This window comes from Carassius gibelio, chromosome B15 (assembly GCF_023724105.1).
Source record: "Carassius gibelio isolate Cgi1373 ecotype wild population from Czech Republic chromosome B15, carGib1.2-hapl.c, whole genome shotgun sequence".
NCBI lineage: Eukaryota > Metazoa > Chordata > Actinopteri > Cypriniformes > Cyprinidae > Carassius > Carassius gibelio.
The window spans coordinates 23,335,676-23,355,226 of record NC_068410.1 but is presented as its reverse complement, the minus strand read 5'-3'; the positions used below and the strand labels follow the sequence as shown (position 1 = coordinate 23,355,226).

At 37.6% G+C, this 19,551-nt stretch overlaps 1 protein-coding gene across 1 annotated transcript in view; it reads right to left on the bottom strand.

Annotated features, from left to right (window-relative positions):
* LOC127973081 (Fc receptor-like protein 2) overlaps positions 1-19,551 on the bottom strand; it is a 199,772-nt gene that overhangs the window by 4,942 nt on the left and 175,279 nt on the right. The window contains exons 4-10 of the mRNA XM_052577114.1: positions 17,096-17,356; positions 16,656-16,922; positions 16,432-16,570; positions 16,180-16,343; positions 15,822-16,088; positions 15,409-15,648; positions 15,218-15,340 (exon numbers count right to left, since the gene is read on the bottom strand). Of these exons, the coding sequence (XP_052433074.1) occupies positions 15,218-15,340; positions 15,409-15,648; positions 15,822-16,088; positions 16,180-16,343; positions 16,432-16,570; positions 16,656-16,922; positions 17,096-17,356 (1,461 nt within the window). The remainder of the gene's footprint in view (positions 1-15,217; positions 15,341-15,408; positions 15,649-15,821; positions 16,089-16,179; positions 16,344-16,431; positions 16,571-16,655; positions 16,923-17,095; positions 17,357-19,551) is intronic.

Genomic DNA, 19,551 nt, shown 5'->3' with positions numbered 1-19,551 from the left:
GGGTCTACTTTTTATTTGTATACAGACATAATATTATAACAACAGAACATTGTGCACTTATAAAATAAAGATAACAAACAAGGTGTGCTGTCTGCAGCCTTTGTCTGCGCTGATCTTCATTTACAAACACGTCATTAAAATGAACTAACTCCATGAATTCTCAACGAAGAGACATGAGAGAGATATCTATAGAAAGCATGACATGTCTACTTTTAAACTAAACAGGTGCTGCCGAAAACAGATATTCTGTGATAAAGTAATCCATAAGAAAACAACGCGATGTCTGTTTTTCACGTCTCCCTCCATTATCTTCTATTGTGACCACGCCCCCGCGCTGAACGCTCTATTCAGATTCTAATGTTCACTGAAGAACGTGCCTTGAATACGCCCACACAATAGAAGACAACGCAGCAAGACGGTTCTTCAAGTTTATTTATTTTACTGTTTGCTTCACGATGTGCGAAATAAGACGTAATTCACCACAAAAAAGATGTGTTGTGTTTCCTCAGAAAAAAAGGATGAAGTGCTTTATTCAGCAGAGATCATAAACATGAGTAATTCTCTTTTTTATTATTTATACTAGTTTTCATCTTACTAGTTAGACTTTTTCCAAAGACTTTTTCCAAACTATAACTCCTGCCTAAATGTATTATCAAGTGAAATATTATGAAGTTTCAGTTACAATATACAATAATATGCAATTCAAAAGATATGTAAATAATATAAATGTAAAAAATAAATGTAACTGTAACAAATGTGACAAACAATGCTGTTCTTTCAATTTATCCACCCTAAAAAACTGAAAATAAAATAATATTCTCAGCTCTTTTCAACATTAATAATAATAATAATAATAATAATAATAATAATTATTATTATTATTATTATTATTATGATAATAATAACAATAAATGTTTTTTGTAGAACATGAGATTGTTAAAAGGATTTCTGTAGAATTGTGTGACTGGAGTAATGATGCAAAAAATTCTGTTTCAAAGTCAGCTTTGATTGTTCCTAATAAACTGTTTAACTGCTCCCCCAAGTGGATATTAAATTATGTTGTGGGATAATTAAATGTATTCTAAATAAAATACAAACATAAAATTATGTAGATTTATTTTGTCCTCACATTCTTTCTTGTAACTCCTCCCTCTCAGTCACACAGCTGACTGAACGGCTCATTATGCAGCTCATTATGCGGCCCCCTTTTCTTCTCAGGTGTAAATCACAATGATATTCATGATAATTGACGCCTCCTCCCATATGACTTTTACCAACAAAAAGTCTCTTAGAAAATGTAAATCAATAAAAAAAAATTTGTAAGTAAACAAGATGATTTTCACATAATTTAGAAAGAAAAATTCTAGGCTACAAGCTCCAGTTCTCAAAAGTCCAGGGAACCATTGTTCTGTATGTGTATTATTGCCTTATTCAACATTTTTAGTTTTTCACTAACCACGCATAACATTATTTTTTTTCTAAAACACAATCATGTACATACATGCTGCTCACATATTATAATAGCCAAGTTTGTGCTGATAACAGTGAGATTAGACTTTGGCCATTTAGATGTGTATAAGAAACTGAAAAAAAGCACAAATGTCAGGGCATGACAAAACTTCTCCAGGCCCCAAAAATACCCTTAGACTCCAGAGGGTTAAATTAATTTAAAATATGTAATTTCCTGTTGCCAGCAGGTGGTGCTATACTTATAATTGAATATTGTCCTTTGGTTGTGTTCAGGTCAGCACTCTTATAAAACGTGGGAAGTTTTGGTAGTAATCATGACACTTCCTTTTGCCAGCAGGTGGCGCTATGACTATAACTGAATATGGGTATGTTGATGTATTCAGGACAGGACCCTTGTCAAACGTGTGAAGTTTGGGGCATACCGGACGTTGCTCGCCTGAGTTACAGCAACTTCCTTATTCAATGCAATAGTTGCATGTTTTAACACTTAGCTAAGTGTTGCTAGCATGTTTTTATTATGCTTCTAGAATTTTGCCAGCCTATTTAATACTTGATGATGCTTTTTATTAATTTGCAAGGAGTCCATAACAGTTTTAAACATGCCACTTCCTGTTGACAGCTGGCACTATCATCGAAAATGGGCATGTTGATGTGTTCAGGAGAGGACTCTTATTAAATTTGTTCAATTTGGGGTAGATTGGACACTATGTGCCTGAATTTCAGGAACTTCCTGTTTCACTGCATTAATATGATGCTTTAGCATTTAGCTAAATTGCCAGTATATGGAGCTATGGCTATAACCAAATACAAGCATGTTGATGTGTATTGGACAGGACTCTTGTTAAACGTGTGAAGTTTGGGGCAGATCGGACATTGCTTGACTTCGTTACAGCAACCTCCTTTTTTACTGCCTTAGTAGCATGCTTTAGCACTTAGCTAAGTGTTGCTAGCATGTTTTATTGTGTTTCTAGCATGTTGCCAGCCTATTTAACACTTTTTGACAATTTTTAATTTGTTCCTAGGAGTCCATAACAGTGTTAACCTTGTCACTTCCTGTTACCAGCAGGTGGCGCTATGACTATAACTGAAATTGGTCATGGGTGTTTGTTCGGAACAGAACACCTATCACACATTGAAGTTTGGGGAAAATCAGACATTGCTTGCCTGAGTTACAGTAACTTCCTTTTTCACTGCATTAGTAGCATGCTTTAGCACTTAGCTAAGTTTTGCATGCATCATCTATCTATCTCTGCGTGCGCATCGAACACAGCATGAGAGTAACCAGCTACTCAGTTCAGCTTTTCCGCGTCTTGTGTTTGAATGCTTTAAAGTCTTTTGAATAGTTAAAATGGCAAGTGACAAGGCCTAAAGGTACAATTTGTAAGATATTTGCAGTAAAATATCCAAAAACCACTAGGCTAGTGTTATATATTTTGTCCAGCTGATTACTAACAATCTCTAATGTTTTCAACTACTTGTAAATTATGAGAAAATTCCCATCTAAACAGTGACACGGTGCAGTGCAGTCGCCTGTCAATGACGTTAGTTACCCTTTGTTACTGCCTTTACTGACGTAGAAACCACATGACAACAGTGTTGTGGACAAATGCAGAAGTAGCATCTAGCATCCAGCAAACCAGGGGCTGCGTTAGGGGTAGGCTAAGGGGGCTGGAGCCCCGAATGTTTTTTGTTAAGCCCTGAATGTTTTTAATGTTTTTATTACCACCATGCCATCAATTAGTTTTCATGCCCAATAAAGTAATTTATATTATAATTTAAATAAATAAATAAATAACTTTCGACTCTCACATCTACAGTGTCTGACAATTTACCAGTCCCTCCAGAAAAACGCGTTTATGCGATCACGTGATTTAATGCATAATCAGCCAAGGGCCGCATATTTATGCGGAGGTCGCATTTTTTTAAATACGCTGCACTTTCGCCGCATAAAATCCCGATTTCAGGAAGCAAAATATGCGGAGATTGCATGATTTCATAATCATAATTATTTATCGTTGCAAAAAAGTCACATATATCTTAGCAGAAAGTTGAAAAATGTTGCGTTTACTTCACACAAGTATATCACCATTATTTCCCAATGGGAAGCTTATGAAGTGACGTAATTGCGCGACGTGAACATCATCTGTGAAGCCCGCGGTGAAACCAGGACGAAGGACGCAAATCATTCTCATCTGTCAACAAAAATAAGCGCAAAAGACAGCGCGAAGCAGTTACCCGGTGTGTTACATGACAGTGGGGGCAAATTATTTTGAGAGAGGGATGAGGATGAGTATGGCGAATGATAGGCCAGTGTTAAAGGCTACGCAGTTAGCTTTCATTTTCACAGTGGACTGTTGTAGTTTCATTCAGAAGTTGATGCACCTCTACAGTTGTAAGATTGTACTTTTTTGTTACAGAATAGTACCAAAACCTTACAGTTGTAAGTATATTAGTAGTATGTAAAATAATTTACGTTGCAATAAGAGATTGCACTTTGCAATTCCTGTAAAACAGCATTTGTATATTTGTGTGTATATTTTATTTGTATTCATTTTTACAGAAGTAGTTGAATATTCCTTTTGTAAAGCTAGAGAACTTGTTTGAATCAATGTTTTGTAAGTTTTAGCCATGTGTTAATTAAGGTCTGAAATAAAACAGAATGAGAACTTAAATATTCTGTGATTTAGTATGCTTGCTTATCATAGGAAGTCATAAGAAATGACTCTTTACAGTAAGGTAGTAGCCTAGTGAGAACAGGGAGTTGGGGGGGGGGGGGGTCACCTTTTTTTGTCTTTTTCATCAAACCGCAGTTTTTGCAAGTTCCCACAATTTCATCGCATAAGATTGCAAAAATATCCCGCATATTCCATCGCATTTTTTAAGAAAACCTGCCGCATAATCAAGGATTTTTGCCACAAAAAAAATTTGCGTTTTTCTGGAGGGACTGATTTACGCGTTATCATTCACACCCGACAAAAACCGCCCACTGAGTCTAGTGCTTCTAAATGACATGTAAACTGGCCAACTATCGATGAGCGTCTGTACGATCCAGCCAATGAAATTAGATATTTTGGAGCCAGGCGGTTTGTTGGTGTGTAGTATTTTACTATATCAATTTATTTGAAAATTAAAATGGATATTTCCAAATTCTTCAAAAAAAAGCAAGTGATTCAAGTGAAACACCCCCAGCCAACACTTGAACGACAAGATACAACAGCTCCAGAAATCTGTAGCTTTTAATCATAGAATTATATTTATTTTTTTCGGTTTTAAATTTTTTTCTGATTTAACGTTACATTTTGAACATCTAACAGTTAACGGTGGCGCACTACAGTCTTTAGGACACACACACACACACAAACACACACACACACACACACAGAGTGGTTATAATGTTTGGTTAGCACGGTCTGTGGCAGACTTTTCGTGTCAGAGCAACAATTCAATAAACAAGATAATAAAAAAAGACATATTTCACAAAGGAAATGGTTCCAAACAAAGCATGTTGTTGTGCTCTGCAGCAGTGTTTACTGAATAAATTTGCTTGAGTAAATGATTCACTGACCCATTCATAAAAACAGTTGCTCACTTTTTTTCTGAATGAATCATCAGTTTCAAAGGAATCCACTGATTAAATTACTGACCAACTCACTTATTAATGCAGTGGCATGCCGCCACCTAGTGACAAAGTCCCATTCTAATTTTTTTCATAATTTTATATTTCTGCATTGCAAATTTTATATTTGATACATTAGCCTCATAAGATTATTTATGCAATTTTTAAGTGCTGTATAAGTGCTCCTTCAAAAATATAAGTGTATAGAGCCCTGCGTTTATAATTATACCTGGGTTTAAGTGTTTGTGTGTATTATGTATGTGAGTGTATGTATAAAGAAAGAATAAGGTACCCTATAAAATGTAATGTGTGCAGGAAGAATGGGTGCAGTTTTTATTATTATTATTATTATTATTATTATTATTATTATAGAGTCTTTATTCACCTTTTTTATCTATTCTCACAAAAATCATGCCATTAAGTGAAGACTATTAAAACGATAATAGAGCTGAGCTTGCTATTTTACCATGTCTTAGATGAGTCAGCAAGGAAAGAAGAGGCTTTAGAAGGTGAAAGGGATGGTCTAGGAACACTGCAGACAGGCCCAAAACACGTGAAGCTTCAGCAGTATCCCTTTACCCAATTTGGAACACAGCAGAGAGCTTTTAATAAGAATTGCTTATTAAGAACTGCTTTTCTTGTCGTCTCTTTGGCAAGCATCATATCCGAAACAGCAAAGACACATTAACAAGTGCAGGTTTCTCCAACTGGAAAAAGGGCTTTAGAATCATTCAGAGAGCATGAACAAAGTAGCTTTCATAAGGCTTCCATGACATGCTGGAAGAGATATTACAGAACAGCTTCATAGAGCCAGTGTAGGAGAAATAACTGAGAGACCTGAATACCTCCATCGTGTTGTTGCTGTGACGTCATTTCCAGGGAAGCAGGGGATTGCATTCCATGGACATGATGAACAGAGCCAGAGTCAAAATCAGGGAAACTTCCTTGAGTGCATGAAACTTCTCGCACAGTTTGACCCATTTCTACAGCAGTACAATGCTCCATCCCATGCTACCTACCTGTCTCACTCATCGCAAAATGAAATGATTGCATGTATTTCAGAAGAGGTCACAGAAAGCATCATAAAAGAAATGAGAAATTCAAAGATGTATGCTCTGATGGCAGCTGAGGCAAGGGACAGGCACTCTGAACAACTGCCAGTATGTGTGCATTACATTATGTCCGATGGCAGAATCAAGGAAAATTTCCTTGGTTTTAGCAAAATGGTTGGTTTGGATGCACAATCCATCACTGATGCAATAGAGCAAACATTGAAATCACATAAAATTGACCATCTTCTGTGAGTTGCACAAGCATATGATGAGGTGCAGTCATGAGGGGAGCTGTGAGGGGCGTACAGGCCCATTTCAGAGAACGTCATCCAGAAGCAGTGTACCTTCACTGCTATGCACATGAATTCAATCTTGTGCTGTGCCATGCATGCAAGGCAATACCAGAAGCCACCAACTTTTTAGATATTTTTTTGATTGAGCCTTTATTAATTTTTCAGTGCATCACTAATTAATCACCAAAAGTTAACTGATGTTCAAAAACAGCTCAGGACTGAAACCACCACTCACTGTTAATTAGCATAATATTTTAAACAGATGTGGCTGGGCACATTATTCCTGCTGCTGTGACTTTCAAGTGACCCCTTTAAATTATTTCTAGGTTATAGTATTCTATGAATATTGTCCATCTGTAAATACAGTGCAAATAGTTTTGTCTCCTTGGATAAAAGTGAAGTGGAAATCAAAATCAATAATAGACTGAACAGTTCGATGATAACGTGTGTAAAATTTACCACTCTCGTCTTTTAAGTTTAAAGGCACCAGGTATGTGTGTGTGACATTAATAAATAATTGTGAAAATTAATATAGTTCAATTTATGAAATAAATAAGTAATATTAGTTTTATTACATACTAAATTGAATGATGTTTCTCTTCTTATTCTTCATTGTTGGGCTTGAGAAATCCAACATATATTTAAACATTATTATTATTTATTATGAGAGTAATTGACTAGAACTTTAATGTTTTTACCAAATTCAGCTCAGTGTTATGTGGAGGGGTTGGGATGAACTCAGATGCAGACAGGAAGTGCCAACACAGGATTTATTGTACAAAAAGGGGAAAACAAAACCCACGAGGGGGAAAACAACGACTAGGGTAAAGACTAAATAACTAAACAGGACTGGGCTGACAAGATAAACAAGGACTCCAAACACTAACTACAAACAAACACTCACGGTAATACAAAGACTTCTTCAAGGATACAGAAACATATAGAGACACATCTGTAGAAACAATCACATGTAGGAACAGTCACGGTGTGGAACAATGAACCGACAAAAGACAGAGCACACTAGGGAATCTAAATAGGGGAACTAATTAAGACACAATAGGTGGCACAGATAAGGCAATCACGACAAGACTAGGATAACAAGGGGGCGGGGCAAGGGAACGAGACAACACAAGCACATGGCCCAAAGTCAAGGCCATGTGCTTGTACACAAAACATGGGTCTGTCATGATCCTGCCTAAGACTAGAGAAAAGTCAGGACATGAAGGCAGGATCATGACACTCAGATCTTCAAACTCGTCTGACTCGTTGCTGTATAACTGGCCAGACTCAGCTTCCCAAAAAATCCTAGTGACTTTCATTATCTGAACAGATGAAGGCCTTAACACTTAATGTCCACTAGAGGAGTGACAGTTGTAAAAAATCCAGTCTACACTTTTTCTGTTTACATCAGTTTAAATGACAAATAAATACATTAATTTCATGTGTACTGCCATGAATAAACTGCCATATATGTGTACAATGTTACATCCAGCGATTGTCTGTATTTCTCCTGTTCTGTATTTCCGTGTCTTGTTGTTATCTTAGGTCAGTTCCTGTGCTTAATTGATGGGGTGTGCCGGCGCGCGAGGCGTGTCCCAGCTGATGGCATAAAGAGGGCTTGGTTGTGGCGCGCTGGAGATGGAGAGAGCGGGAGAGAGCGGCGTTGCGTTGTGTTTGAATTGTTGCTTTAAATTAGATTTTTGGTTATGTAAACTTTTGAGTTAACAAATAAATCCTTAGATATTTGTTTGCCGCACTTTCTCCTGCCTTTTGTGTTACTATTTTTTGTTTTTGAACAGGTCTGTGGCTAGAGCATTAGTCTCGGGGGCACTACAGAGGAATTGGGGAAATCGCCAGATTACTGGTTGTTTAGCCACTCCTGCGGGCTTGGTGTTTAATCCATCCCACCGCAAACCTGTTTGAAGATTCGCATCTAGGTAAATAGTATGGGGTATCTTTGTAAGCTTAAGAGAAATGGTTATATGGTTTTGAAAATGTCGCTGTCCTACCCGGTTCATGTTTAATTTATTCAGATCGTACAGACCGTAATAAGAAATGTTGATTTGAGTTAACCCTTTCGAGTCGATTAACGCATATATGCGTTTTGAGTCATTTTCACCTGATAACCCCGAAAAGAACTTAAATTACACTCTCAGTTTTAATCGTACAGATAAGAGCAATACATCAATCGAATCTGTAAAGGGTCTAGTTTTTTTTGGATACAGACATAATAACAAAAAACCTTTGTGCACTTATAAAATAAAGATAACAAACAAGGTGCGCTGTCTACAGTCTTTGTCTCCGCTGATCGTCATGTACAAATATTTCATTAAAATGAACTGTAACTCCGTGAATACTCAACGAAGAGACATGAGAGAGATATCTATAGAAAGCCTGGAATGTCCACTTTTAAACTAAACAAGTGCTGCCGAAAACAAATATTCTGAGATAAAGTAATCCATATGAAAACAACGCAATGTCTGTTTTTCATATCTCCGCTCATTATATCTAATGTGACCACGCCCCCGCGCTGAACGCGCTATTCAGATTCAAACTGAAGCGCGCGGCTTGAATACGCCCACACAGAAGAAAAAGCAGCGAGACTATTCTTCAAGTTTTTATTTTATTTTACTGTTTGCTTCGCGATTAGAGGACTAAGACATAATTCACCCCAAAAGATGTGATGTGGTTGAGGATTTGAGATTTGGATTTCCTCAGAAAAAAGAATGAAGCACTTTATTCAGCAGAGATCATAAACATGAGTAAGTCTCTTTTTATTTATTTGTACTAGTTTTCACATAACGTGTAAACATTTTACTAGTTAGACTTTTTCCAAATACTTTTTCCAAACTATAATTCCTGACTAAATGTATAATCAAGTGAAACATTATGAAGTTTCAATAACAATATACAATACTATACCATTCAAAAGCTTGATGTAAATAATATAAATGTGACAAATAGAGATAACTCTAACAAATGTAAAAACAATGCAGTTCTTTCGATTTATTCCCCCTAAAAAAACCTGAAAAATATTATCAGCTCTTTTCAACATTAATAATAATAATAATAATAATAATAATGATGATGATAATAAATGGGGTTTATTTGGTAGAAAATAAGATTGTTAAAAGGATTTCTGAAGGATTGTGTGACTAGAGAAAGGATGCCAAAAAATTTGAAAGTCAGCTTTGATTGTTCCTAATAAACTGTTTAACTGCTCCCCCAAGTTGATATTAAATTATGTTGTGGGATAATTAAATATATTCTTAATAAACTACAAACATAAAATTATATACTTTTATTTTGTTCTCACATTCTTTCTTGTAAGTCCTCCCTCACAGTGGCACAGTTGAATGAGAGGCTCATTATGCAGCTCATTATGCAGGCCTTTGTCTTCTCAGGTGTAAATCACAATGATATTCATGATAGTTGACGCCTACTCGCATATGACTTTTACCAACAAAAAGTGTTTTAGAAAATTTAAATCAATATATTGTTTTCTGTGAGTGAGTAAACAAGATGATTTTCACATCATTCAGAAAGAAAAATTCTAGGCTACAAGCTCCAGTTCTCAACTTTTCCGGCAACCAATTTTATGTATGTGTTTTATTGCCTTATTCAAGTGATTTAACATTTTTAGTTTTTCACTAACCATGCATAACATTTTTTTTCTCAAAAATACAATCATGTACATGCATGCATTTCACATATTATTATAGCCCAGTTTGTGCTGATTACAGTGATATTAGACTTTACCCATTTAGATATTTATAAGAAACTGAAAAAAGCACAAATGTCAGGGCATGACAAAACTTCTCAAGGCCCCAAAAATACCCTTAGACTCCAGAGGGTTAATAATAATAGCGGTCTGCATTGTTTGAAGGATGGCGTCACCGGTAAAAACCTTTGTAGAGGAATCCTCGAAGGTTTTGTTAAATGCATTGACAAAAGAAAAATTAATAGAACTTGCTGATCATTATAAAATAGAGCTTACAAGTAAGCGATATAAAAAAGAGATCAAAAGTGTAGTGAATGAAGCCTTGTGCGCCAAGGGTTTACTGATAGCGTCTGCCGATGCATCTGAAGATGATGATGAAAAATTAACCTTTTGCTGAACAAAAAAACCCGTTATCCTGCTGCCTACCCACTACGCTCTATTACCACCAGGCCCATTGTAAAGGCTCTTACGCAATTTTTTTCTATATTTGGTATACCAAAAGTTGTCCAGACTGACCAGGGCTCAAATTTTATGTCTCGTGTTTTTGCTCCGGTCTTACGCCAGCTTCATATTAGACAACAAAGCCTCGGCTTACCATCCTCAGGTGTTCTTGAACGTTTCCACCAGACACTAAAGTCCCTTCTCCGTGCATATGTATGGAGCTGGGACGTGACTGGGAGGAAGGTTTGCCATGGCTGTTGCTTGCCTCTAGGGAAGTCGTTCAAGAGAGTACAGGGTTCAGCCCTAATGATTTAGTGTTTGGCCATTCTGTCAATGGTTTTAGGAAACGTCTTTATGAGGCGGGGAGGTTGGCCCGTGAAAAGTTAACAAACACTCAGTCTAAAATGAAGGAGAAGTATGATAAGCAAACCGAGCGTCGTGTTTTGGCAGTCGGTGATAAGGTGTTGGCTCTTTTGCCTGTTGTGTCATCTCCTTTCCAGGCAAAGTTTTCTGGACCGTATACGGTTGTCAGGAAGGTTTCAGATGTTAATTATGTAATTGCCACTCCGGACAGAAGGAAAAATACTCAGTTGTGTCACCTTAACCTGCTTAAGCCATATCACGAACGTTCAGAGGCAGTTAAGAGTAAAACTGCTGTACAGCCTGTGGCTCTAAGTGATGCCAGTTTGTCTCCTGTTTTTTCTCTTGTTCCTCCGGTGGCAGCGCAGGAGCAGGAGGAGATCAGAACTCCTGATGATGGGGTTTTGCGTGCACGTTTGCACAATTCTGAGACATTGAAGCAACTTCCACAGTTGCTGCAGCACTTGTCTGGGAACAAGTGTACTGAGATAATTAATTTAATTAATGATTTTCCAACTCTCTTCTCAGATACTCCGACTCAGATGCATCTCTTGGAACATGATATAGATGTTGGTGAGGCTTCTCTAATTAGGCAGCGGTTTTATCGTGCTTCCCAAGAGAAGAGGAAGTACACTGACACAGAGGTAGAGTACCTTCTCGACAGTGGGCTGGCGGAACCTTCTGCATCGGCCTGGGCATCACCATGCCTTCTGGTTAACAAGCCAGATGGTACCTTTAGGTTTTGCACTGACTATCGGAAACTTAATGCGGTCACAAAGCCAGATAGTTTTCCCTTACCTCGCATAGAGGATTGTGTAGATCAAGTTGGTGCCGCAACATTTGTTAGTAAATTCAATCTCCTTAAGAGCTACTGGCAGGTGCCCTTGACTCATCGTGCAAGAGAGGTGTATACTTTTATTACTTCACAAGGGTTGTTTTCATATAAGGTAATGAGTTTTGGGTTACGAAACGCTCCTGCCACCTTCCAGCGACTGATGAACACCGTGGTCGCTGGTCTAGAGGGTTGTGCAGTATGCTTAGCGATGTGGTGGTCTTTAGTAACACTTGGGGTGATCACTTTGACTCTATTAGAGCTCTGTTCCAGCGCCTTGCCCAGGCTCACTTAACTATCAACCTTGCAAAGTGTGAGTTTGCGAGGGCGACTGTAACCTACCTGGGAAAAGTGGTAGGCCAAGGGCAAGTGTGTCCTATTCGTGCTAAAACTTTGGCCATAGATCAGTATTCGTCACCTACAAATAAAAAGGAGTTGATGAGCTTCTTAGGGGTTTTATCGTTGTTTCTGCCCAAATTTCTCTACGGTTGTTGCTCCACTAACTGACCTACTTAAGTCCGGTGTTAAGTATAGCTGGACACCTGTTTGCCAGTCTTCCTTTGAGTCCGTTAAAGCTCTCTTAACTTCCTCTCCTGTCCTTGCAGCACCGCAGTTGAACCAGGCGTTCAAGCTGCAAGTTGACGCTAGTCAGGTAGGAGCTGGAGCTGTTTTGCTTCAAGAAGATGAACACGGTGTTGATCGTCCGGTTTCTTTTTTTTCTCGGAAGTTTCTTTCTTATCAGGCAAATTATTCTGTCATTGAGAAAGAAGCTTTGGCTTTAATCTGGGCGCTTCAACATTTTGATGTATATGTAGCTGGTGCCTCTTCTCTGGTGGTATACTGTGACCATAATCCGTTAACTTTCTTGCACTCCCTTCAAAATCCAAATCAGCGCCTAATGAGATGGGCTCTTTTTCTGCAACCATACCACTTGGATATTCGTCACATTAAAGGATAATGATAATTGATTGCAAATGCCTTATCTCTGGTTAATGTTTTGCTGTTTGTTACCCTGTGTGTTTTTTTTTCTGTCTCTTCTGTCTTCCAGGGCCCGGATTACAGAAGTTGGACAGTTGTGAGTTGTGTCTGAATAAAGGGGTTACAACATTTGTATATAGTATGGTGTGTTTTTGTACATATTTTTTGAGAGCCAGTAGTAACAACAAGAATAAACTTCACACTTCAAGCTATACAACTACTTAACACTTCCCATTCTGGGTTTTTCAACCCAGATCCAAATTTATTTTAAGATATTGTTTATTCACTTGATGTTTTTTGATCTGGAACTTTTATTTTTCATGAGCTGTATATTTTAAGATGTACTACGTGTTGATAAATCATAAGCACTCTCAGTCCTGCTCTTGAGGGCCAGTGTCCTGCAAAGTTTAGCTTCCCCAAATAAACACACCTGAGCTAAGCAAGATCTCCAGGAGCAATGTCCAAGCAAGTGTGTTGGAACTGAACTCTGCAGAACATGGTTCTCCAGGTTCAGGACTGGGTTTTAAATCTATAAATTAATTTGTACAGTTGGGTGTCTGCATGCAGAGGTGTACATCACAAGTACAATTGAGAATGTAATCTGTAAAAACAGAATCTTCAGATCTGCATTTAGATTTGAGGTCTCCATCCATTGGTCACAACAGACCTCGCACCCCACCACACTCCTGCAAGCTGTCAACATTAACTGCGGCTGGTGCCAAATAAAAATTACTATAGTATAGAGTGGTAAATGTTACAGACATGTTATCATGGAACTGTTCAGTCTATTATTAGGGCCCGAGCACCGAAGGTGTGAGGACCCTATTGTATCTGCTCCGTTTCTTCTTATTATTATTATTACAGTACCAAATGAATCGCCTTTTTAAAGGCCTAAACATACTCAAAATGTCAGGAAAATTTGCACACACCTCCGAATTGGCGAAAATTTACGTCTGATATGGGTTTCAGAAGTGGGCGTGGCAAAATGGCTCGACAGCGCCACCTATACACGTTCAGCGGTGTGCGCCTCGAGCTACGTTTTACGTACATGTATGAAAATCGGTACACACATGTAACACACCAATACCTACAAAAAAGACTCTTGGAGCAAAATTCTAATCCCAACAGGAAGTCGGTTATTTTTAATATTATGAGCACATTTTGTGTCATTTTTGCCATTTCCATGCGCTGTATTTTAACAAACTCCTCCTAGAGATTTATTCAGATCAACACCAAATTTGGTATGCCTGATCTAAAGGCCTTTGCGATGTTAAATTGCGAAGATCTTGAGTTTTCGTCAAAGGGCGGGACCGTGGCGGCCTGGCGAATTTCGATGATTCGCCATGAAAAATGAAGTTGCTATAACTCAGACATACAATGTCCAATCTGCCCCAAACTTCACAAGTTTGATGAGACTCCGAACCTGAACAGATTGACATGCCCATATACAGTTATAGTCATAGCGCCACCTATTGGCAACAGGAAGTGACATATTTTACACTGCGATGAACTACTCCTAGAAATTTTATGACATCAATGTCTTTTTTGTGGTCAGTCTAATCTAAAGGCCTGTGCGATGTTAAGTTGTGAAGATCTTGAGTTTTCGTTAAAAGGCGTGTCCATGTCGCCGTGAAGAAGTTCGATGTCTTGCCATGGGAATAAAAGATGTTATAACTCAGGCATAAAATGTCCGATCTTCCCCAAACTTCACCTGTATGATAAGTGTCTAAAGGCCTTTACAATGTTAAATTGCGAAGATCTTTAGGTTTCGTTAAAGGGCGTGTCCATGGCGGCCTGACAAATTTTGATGTTTCGCCATGAAAAAGGAAGTTGCTGTAACTCAGACATACAATGTCCAATCTGCCCCAAACTTCACATGTTAGATAAGACTTCTGCCCTTAACAGATCTACATGCCCATATTCAGTTATAGTCATAGTGCCACCTGCTGGAAACAGGAAGTGACATGTTTTACGCTGCGACAAACTACTCCTAGAAATCTTTTCACATGAATGTATTTTTTGTGGTCAGTCTAATCTAAAGGCCTGTGCAATGTTAAATTGTGGAGATCTTGAGTTTTTGTTAAAGGGCATGTCCATAACGCCATGACAAAATTTGATGTCTCGCCACAGCAAGAGAAGTTGTTGTAACTCAGGCATAAAATGTTCAATCTTCCCCAAACTTCACGTTGGATAAGAGTCCTGCCATAAACACATCTGAAGGCCAATATTCCATTATAATGATAGCGCCACCTGCTGGCAACAGGAAGATTGGCACATATATGGAATAAACATTGATATATTCTACTTATTTATGTGTTTAAACGCATATTTCTCACTGTTCACCTATTTACTAAAGCCACTCGCCAGTTTTCATTTCTTGTTATTGCATTCTAAACAGTGAATGAAATTATCAAAATGTATGTGTGCAAATGTGTGATGGAAAATTAATTAAACCTTTGTTGTTTCTGTAGCACCACAGCAGGACCAAGAAGACAATGATCAAAACTGCAACAGTAAGTCCAGCAGTCCCTCCAATTATCATGGGATTGAGACCATCAGATCTTGAGTCTGTGGAAGCTGAGATATATTTTTACATTTAGATTAGTGCTGTAAAGTGTACAGAAGTTTATATTTCTTAGTCTGACCTCTGACTGAGATCCAGCTCTTGGGTGACTCTCCTCTCGGGTGTTTGCAGTAGTAGAAACCCTGATGTGACTTTGAGACAGTAGTGATGCTCATCTCTGTAGTTTGATTCTGGATGAGTGATCCATCTTTATAAAAATCAGCTCTGAGGTATGATGGGGGTTTAAGTTGATATAAACAGCGTAAAATCAGATTATCTCCTTCAGTCACAGGGTGAACAGGACTCTCCAGAATCACACCAGCTACAGAAACAGAGCAAACAAATGAAGTTTAATTATATAAACAATATGACGATGTCTGACAAAACAATATTTTAGTGCCACTTTCCCATAGAGTGTTTTTGTCCACTCATGTTTAATGCACTTCATGCTTTGATTATAAACTGAAATAAATAAATGCAGAAACACAGACTCACAGTGTACAGTGATATTAACAGGATGATGTTTCTCTCCAGATTCAGACTCACACCAGTACACTCCAGTGTCTGATGCATTGGTGGAGCTGATTGAACATGTAGATTCTCGACGTAATGAACAATCTTCCAGCCGTCCACCGTCTGTGTATCTTCTCACTCTCCATCCAGTAGAGTTACTCTGGTCCTCACAGCTCAGAGAGAGAGAGGCATATGTGAAGTGTTGAGTTCTGCTGGGACTGATGATCAGAGAGACTGGAGGAGAAACACCTGAGACGACAATTACAGTTTCAGAGATTCAGATTTAAGCATTGAAACTCTATTAAAAATGAACCAATAATTTAATTCTGTTTGAACTCACCAATGACCCATAGCAGCTGTGTGTTGCTGTACTGTGTTTTATAGACTGATTTCTCTCTCTCTGCTCTGCACACATAAACTCCTGTGAGATTTAGAGCAGCAGAACTGACCGTGTAGTTTCCTCCTGCTCCTCTGCTGCTCTCTGAGAATAGATGATAATGATGGCTGTTCTCTGTAAAACCATACACTTTATTGAATATTTATTAGTATTATGGACTTGAGCTGAAATCAGTTATTACCACATGAATCACACAGCTGACCTGCTGAGACGTTTAAAGTGAACCAGCTGAATATCCAGCCTGTAGAGAAGCTGTGAACCTGACAGATCAGAGTCACTGGATCTCCTTCAGTCAACCACTTCTGTGGAGAAACACTTAAAACTGCCACTGGATCTAAAAAAATAGGGAAATCACTCATTAATAACACGTTAAACTTGTGTGTGTGTGTGTGTGTTTGTGAAGTGATGACCAAACTCACCTGATACTGTCAGTGTAACTTTATCACTGCGGTGAGTGCCGTGTGATGCCATATATCCATTACAGGAGTATTTACCTGCGTCAGACTCAGTAACAGACCTGAATGTGTGTTCCTGTTGAACACTGAAAACACTGTATAAACCTTCTTTATACCAGTAGTAGCGCCAGCTATTGACTCCTCCACCATATATGTCACATCTGAGAGTGACTGTCTCTCCTCTGAACACAGGTTGAGCAGGTTTAATTTTCACTGTGGGTTTTGGTTTTTCTGTACAATAACAACAAATTCACAATGAAAATAATGAACATTTTTTGTTGCATGAACACTGTTACTTGATTGTAAATCATGCTAAATCAGATTAGACTGAAATGTTGTTCTCTATAGCTCTTATTGCAATTACTGTCTCATTAAGTTATTTGTGCATTATGTAAAATACTTGCCGTATATTTTCACCATTACTGGCACACTGTAATCTGTGTAATATTCTCTTCTTCGTGCTCTGCAGCTGTACTCTCCTCTATCAGAGGCTTTCACACGATTGATTGTTTTAGTTGCAGCTTCAATAGTTTCAGTGTTTGAGTCTTTTCTCCAGAGAAACTCCCATCCATACTGTGACTGAATCCCCTCACATCTCAGAGTAACTGAGTCTCCGGTGAACACTGAACTCTGTGGCTCAACAGTCAGAGTTGGTTTAGGAAAATCTGTCAATATAAAGTTAGTAGGATTAGTAGTTATTAATGTTTTTTAGCTGAAGGTTTTCTTCTTCTCTTACTAGTAAATCATTATTGCATCTTGATTGTTAAGGAAAAGTGAGAAATAAATCTGTAAGAATCAATCACAGGAACAACCCTTATAAAACAAAAATATATGAAAATATACTGCAAAGTATAATGTGATATATTACATAATACATTTGACCACGCAATCCTTGTGTCAAGCCACTCTTGAACAACAGACAGCATCAGATATTCTAATTTATGACCAGCACCTGTATATACGTCTGCCATATGTTGCCACCCCTCAAAAATTCCTGCCCCCTTCTCGCCACCCCATTAATATTTTTCTAGATCCCCCCCGGAACTAAGGTTTAGATGTTGATTTATTGTTTCATTTGAAGTAACCATGTTAGAGATCAGTGTTTGCTTTAGCTGTTCACTTGACCCTTGACTTCTGACTTAATTTATTCTTTGGTTGTTATAACCGTGTGTTCCTGAAATGTATAAGTTGTAACACTGAAGTCAGTAGTTGGTTATAGTACATTTATGACAATTTTCAATTAACTGACTAATTTCATCCACAGCCTAACCGCTTGTAAAAAAAAAAAATTACAGTAAATTAGATTTTTGAGAGACAGTGGTTCTGTGATAATTAGTTAATATAAAGAACATTCCAAACAGTTTGTGTGCAAAATGTATAAATCCATGATATCGCTCGGACTCAAACATCAGGAATCAGCACATTAACCTGAGCAATGGTGATAATTAACAAAATATTCAGATAAACCTCTGAACATTACAAAATAAGCAACTTAATCATTAAAAAAACAGCAAACATAAAAGCAGTAGTAAGAATAAAAGAAAATGGACTATTCTATTGTACGAAAACCTGTGGTATTTATTCATGCAGCAATGCATGCTGAGAGCCATGGATGAGTTTTGTACTACGCTAGTACCCAGCATGCATTGCTGCATTTTTTTTTTATTATTTTTTTTTTTATGGTCACTATTGTTGAGGTTCATATGCTGATTATTGATTTATGTGTGAGTCTGAATGCCACTGTAAGAGAAAGATGGCTCTTAGAACAACTTCTACTATAATCAGTTCAACTAATTAAACAACTCCTATTCTATTTAGTCGGAGATTAGACTTTAAAAAGTTCAATAATTCAATCAATCACCTTTATTTATATAGTGCTTTAAACAAAATACATTGCGCCAAAGCACTGAACAACCTTCATTTGGAAAAAAGTGTCTGAATAATGCAAAATGATAGTTAAAGGCAGTTCATCATTGAATTCAGTTATGTCATCTCTGTTCAAGGCAAGGCAAGGCAAGTTTATTTATATAGCACATTTCATACACAATGGTAATTCAAAGTGCTTTACATCAAAGAAAGTAAAATAATCATGAAAAATAAGAAAAAAATAAAAATAAAACAAGCAATTTTAAAACTTTTAAAATTATTAAAACATTTACTTAAAATCAATTTAAAAACAGTTAGAAATTGATTTTATATAAAATAAAACAGTGAAGATATAGTGCAATCTGTTCGGACATAGCACAGTGCTCATTCAATAAATGCACAACTAAACAGATGGGTTTTAAGTCTAGATTTAAATGTGACTAGTGTTTTAGCACATCTGATCTCTTCTGGAAGCTGATTCCAACTGCGGGCAGCATAGTAACTAAAGGCAGACTCCCCTTGTTTTGTGTGAACCTTTGGTATTTCTAACTGACTCGATCCTAGTGATCTGAGTGCTCTGTTAGGTTTATATTCAGTGAGCATATCTGAAATATATTTCGGTCCTAGGTCATGCAGTGACTTATATACGAGTAAAAGTATTTTAAAATCAATCCTAAATGTAACTGGAAGCCAGTGTAAGGACCTGAGGACTGGTGTGATATGATCAGATTTTCTGGTTCTAGTCAGAATCCTGGCAGCAGCGTTCTGGATGAGCTGCAGCTGTCTAATGGTCTTTTTGGGAAGGCCGGTGAGGAGCCCATTACAATAGTCCACCCTGCTGGTGATAAAGGCATGAACAAGTTTCTCCAAGTCTTGACTGGAAACAAAACATCTAATTCTTGCGATGTTTTTTAAATGATAGTATGCTGATTTAGTTACTGCTTTGACATGACTACTGAAACTAAGGTCTGTGTCCAGAATCACACCAAGATTC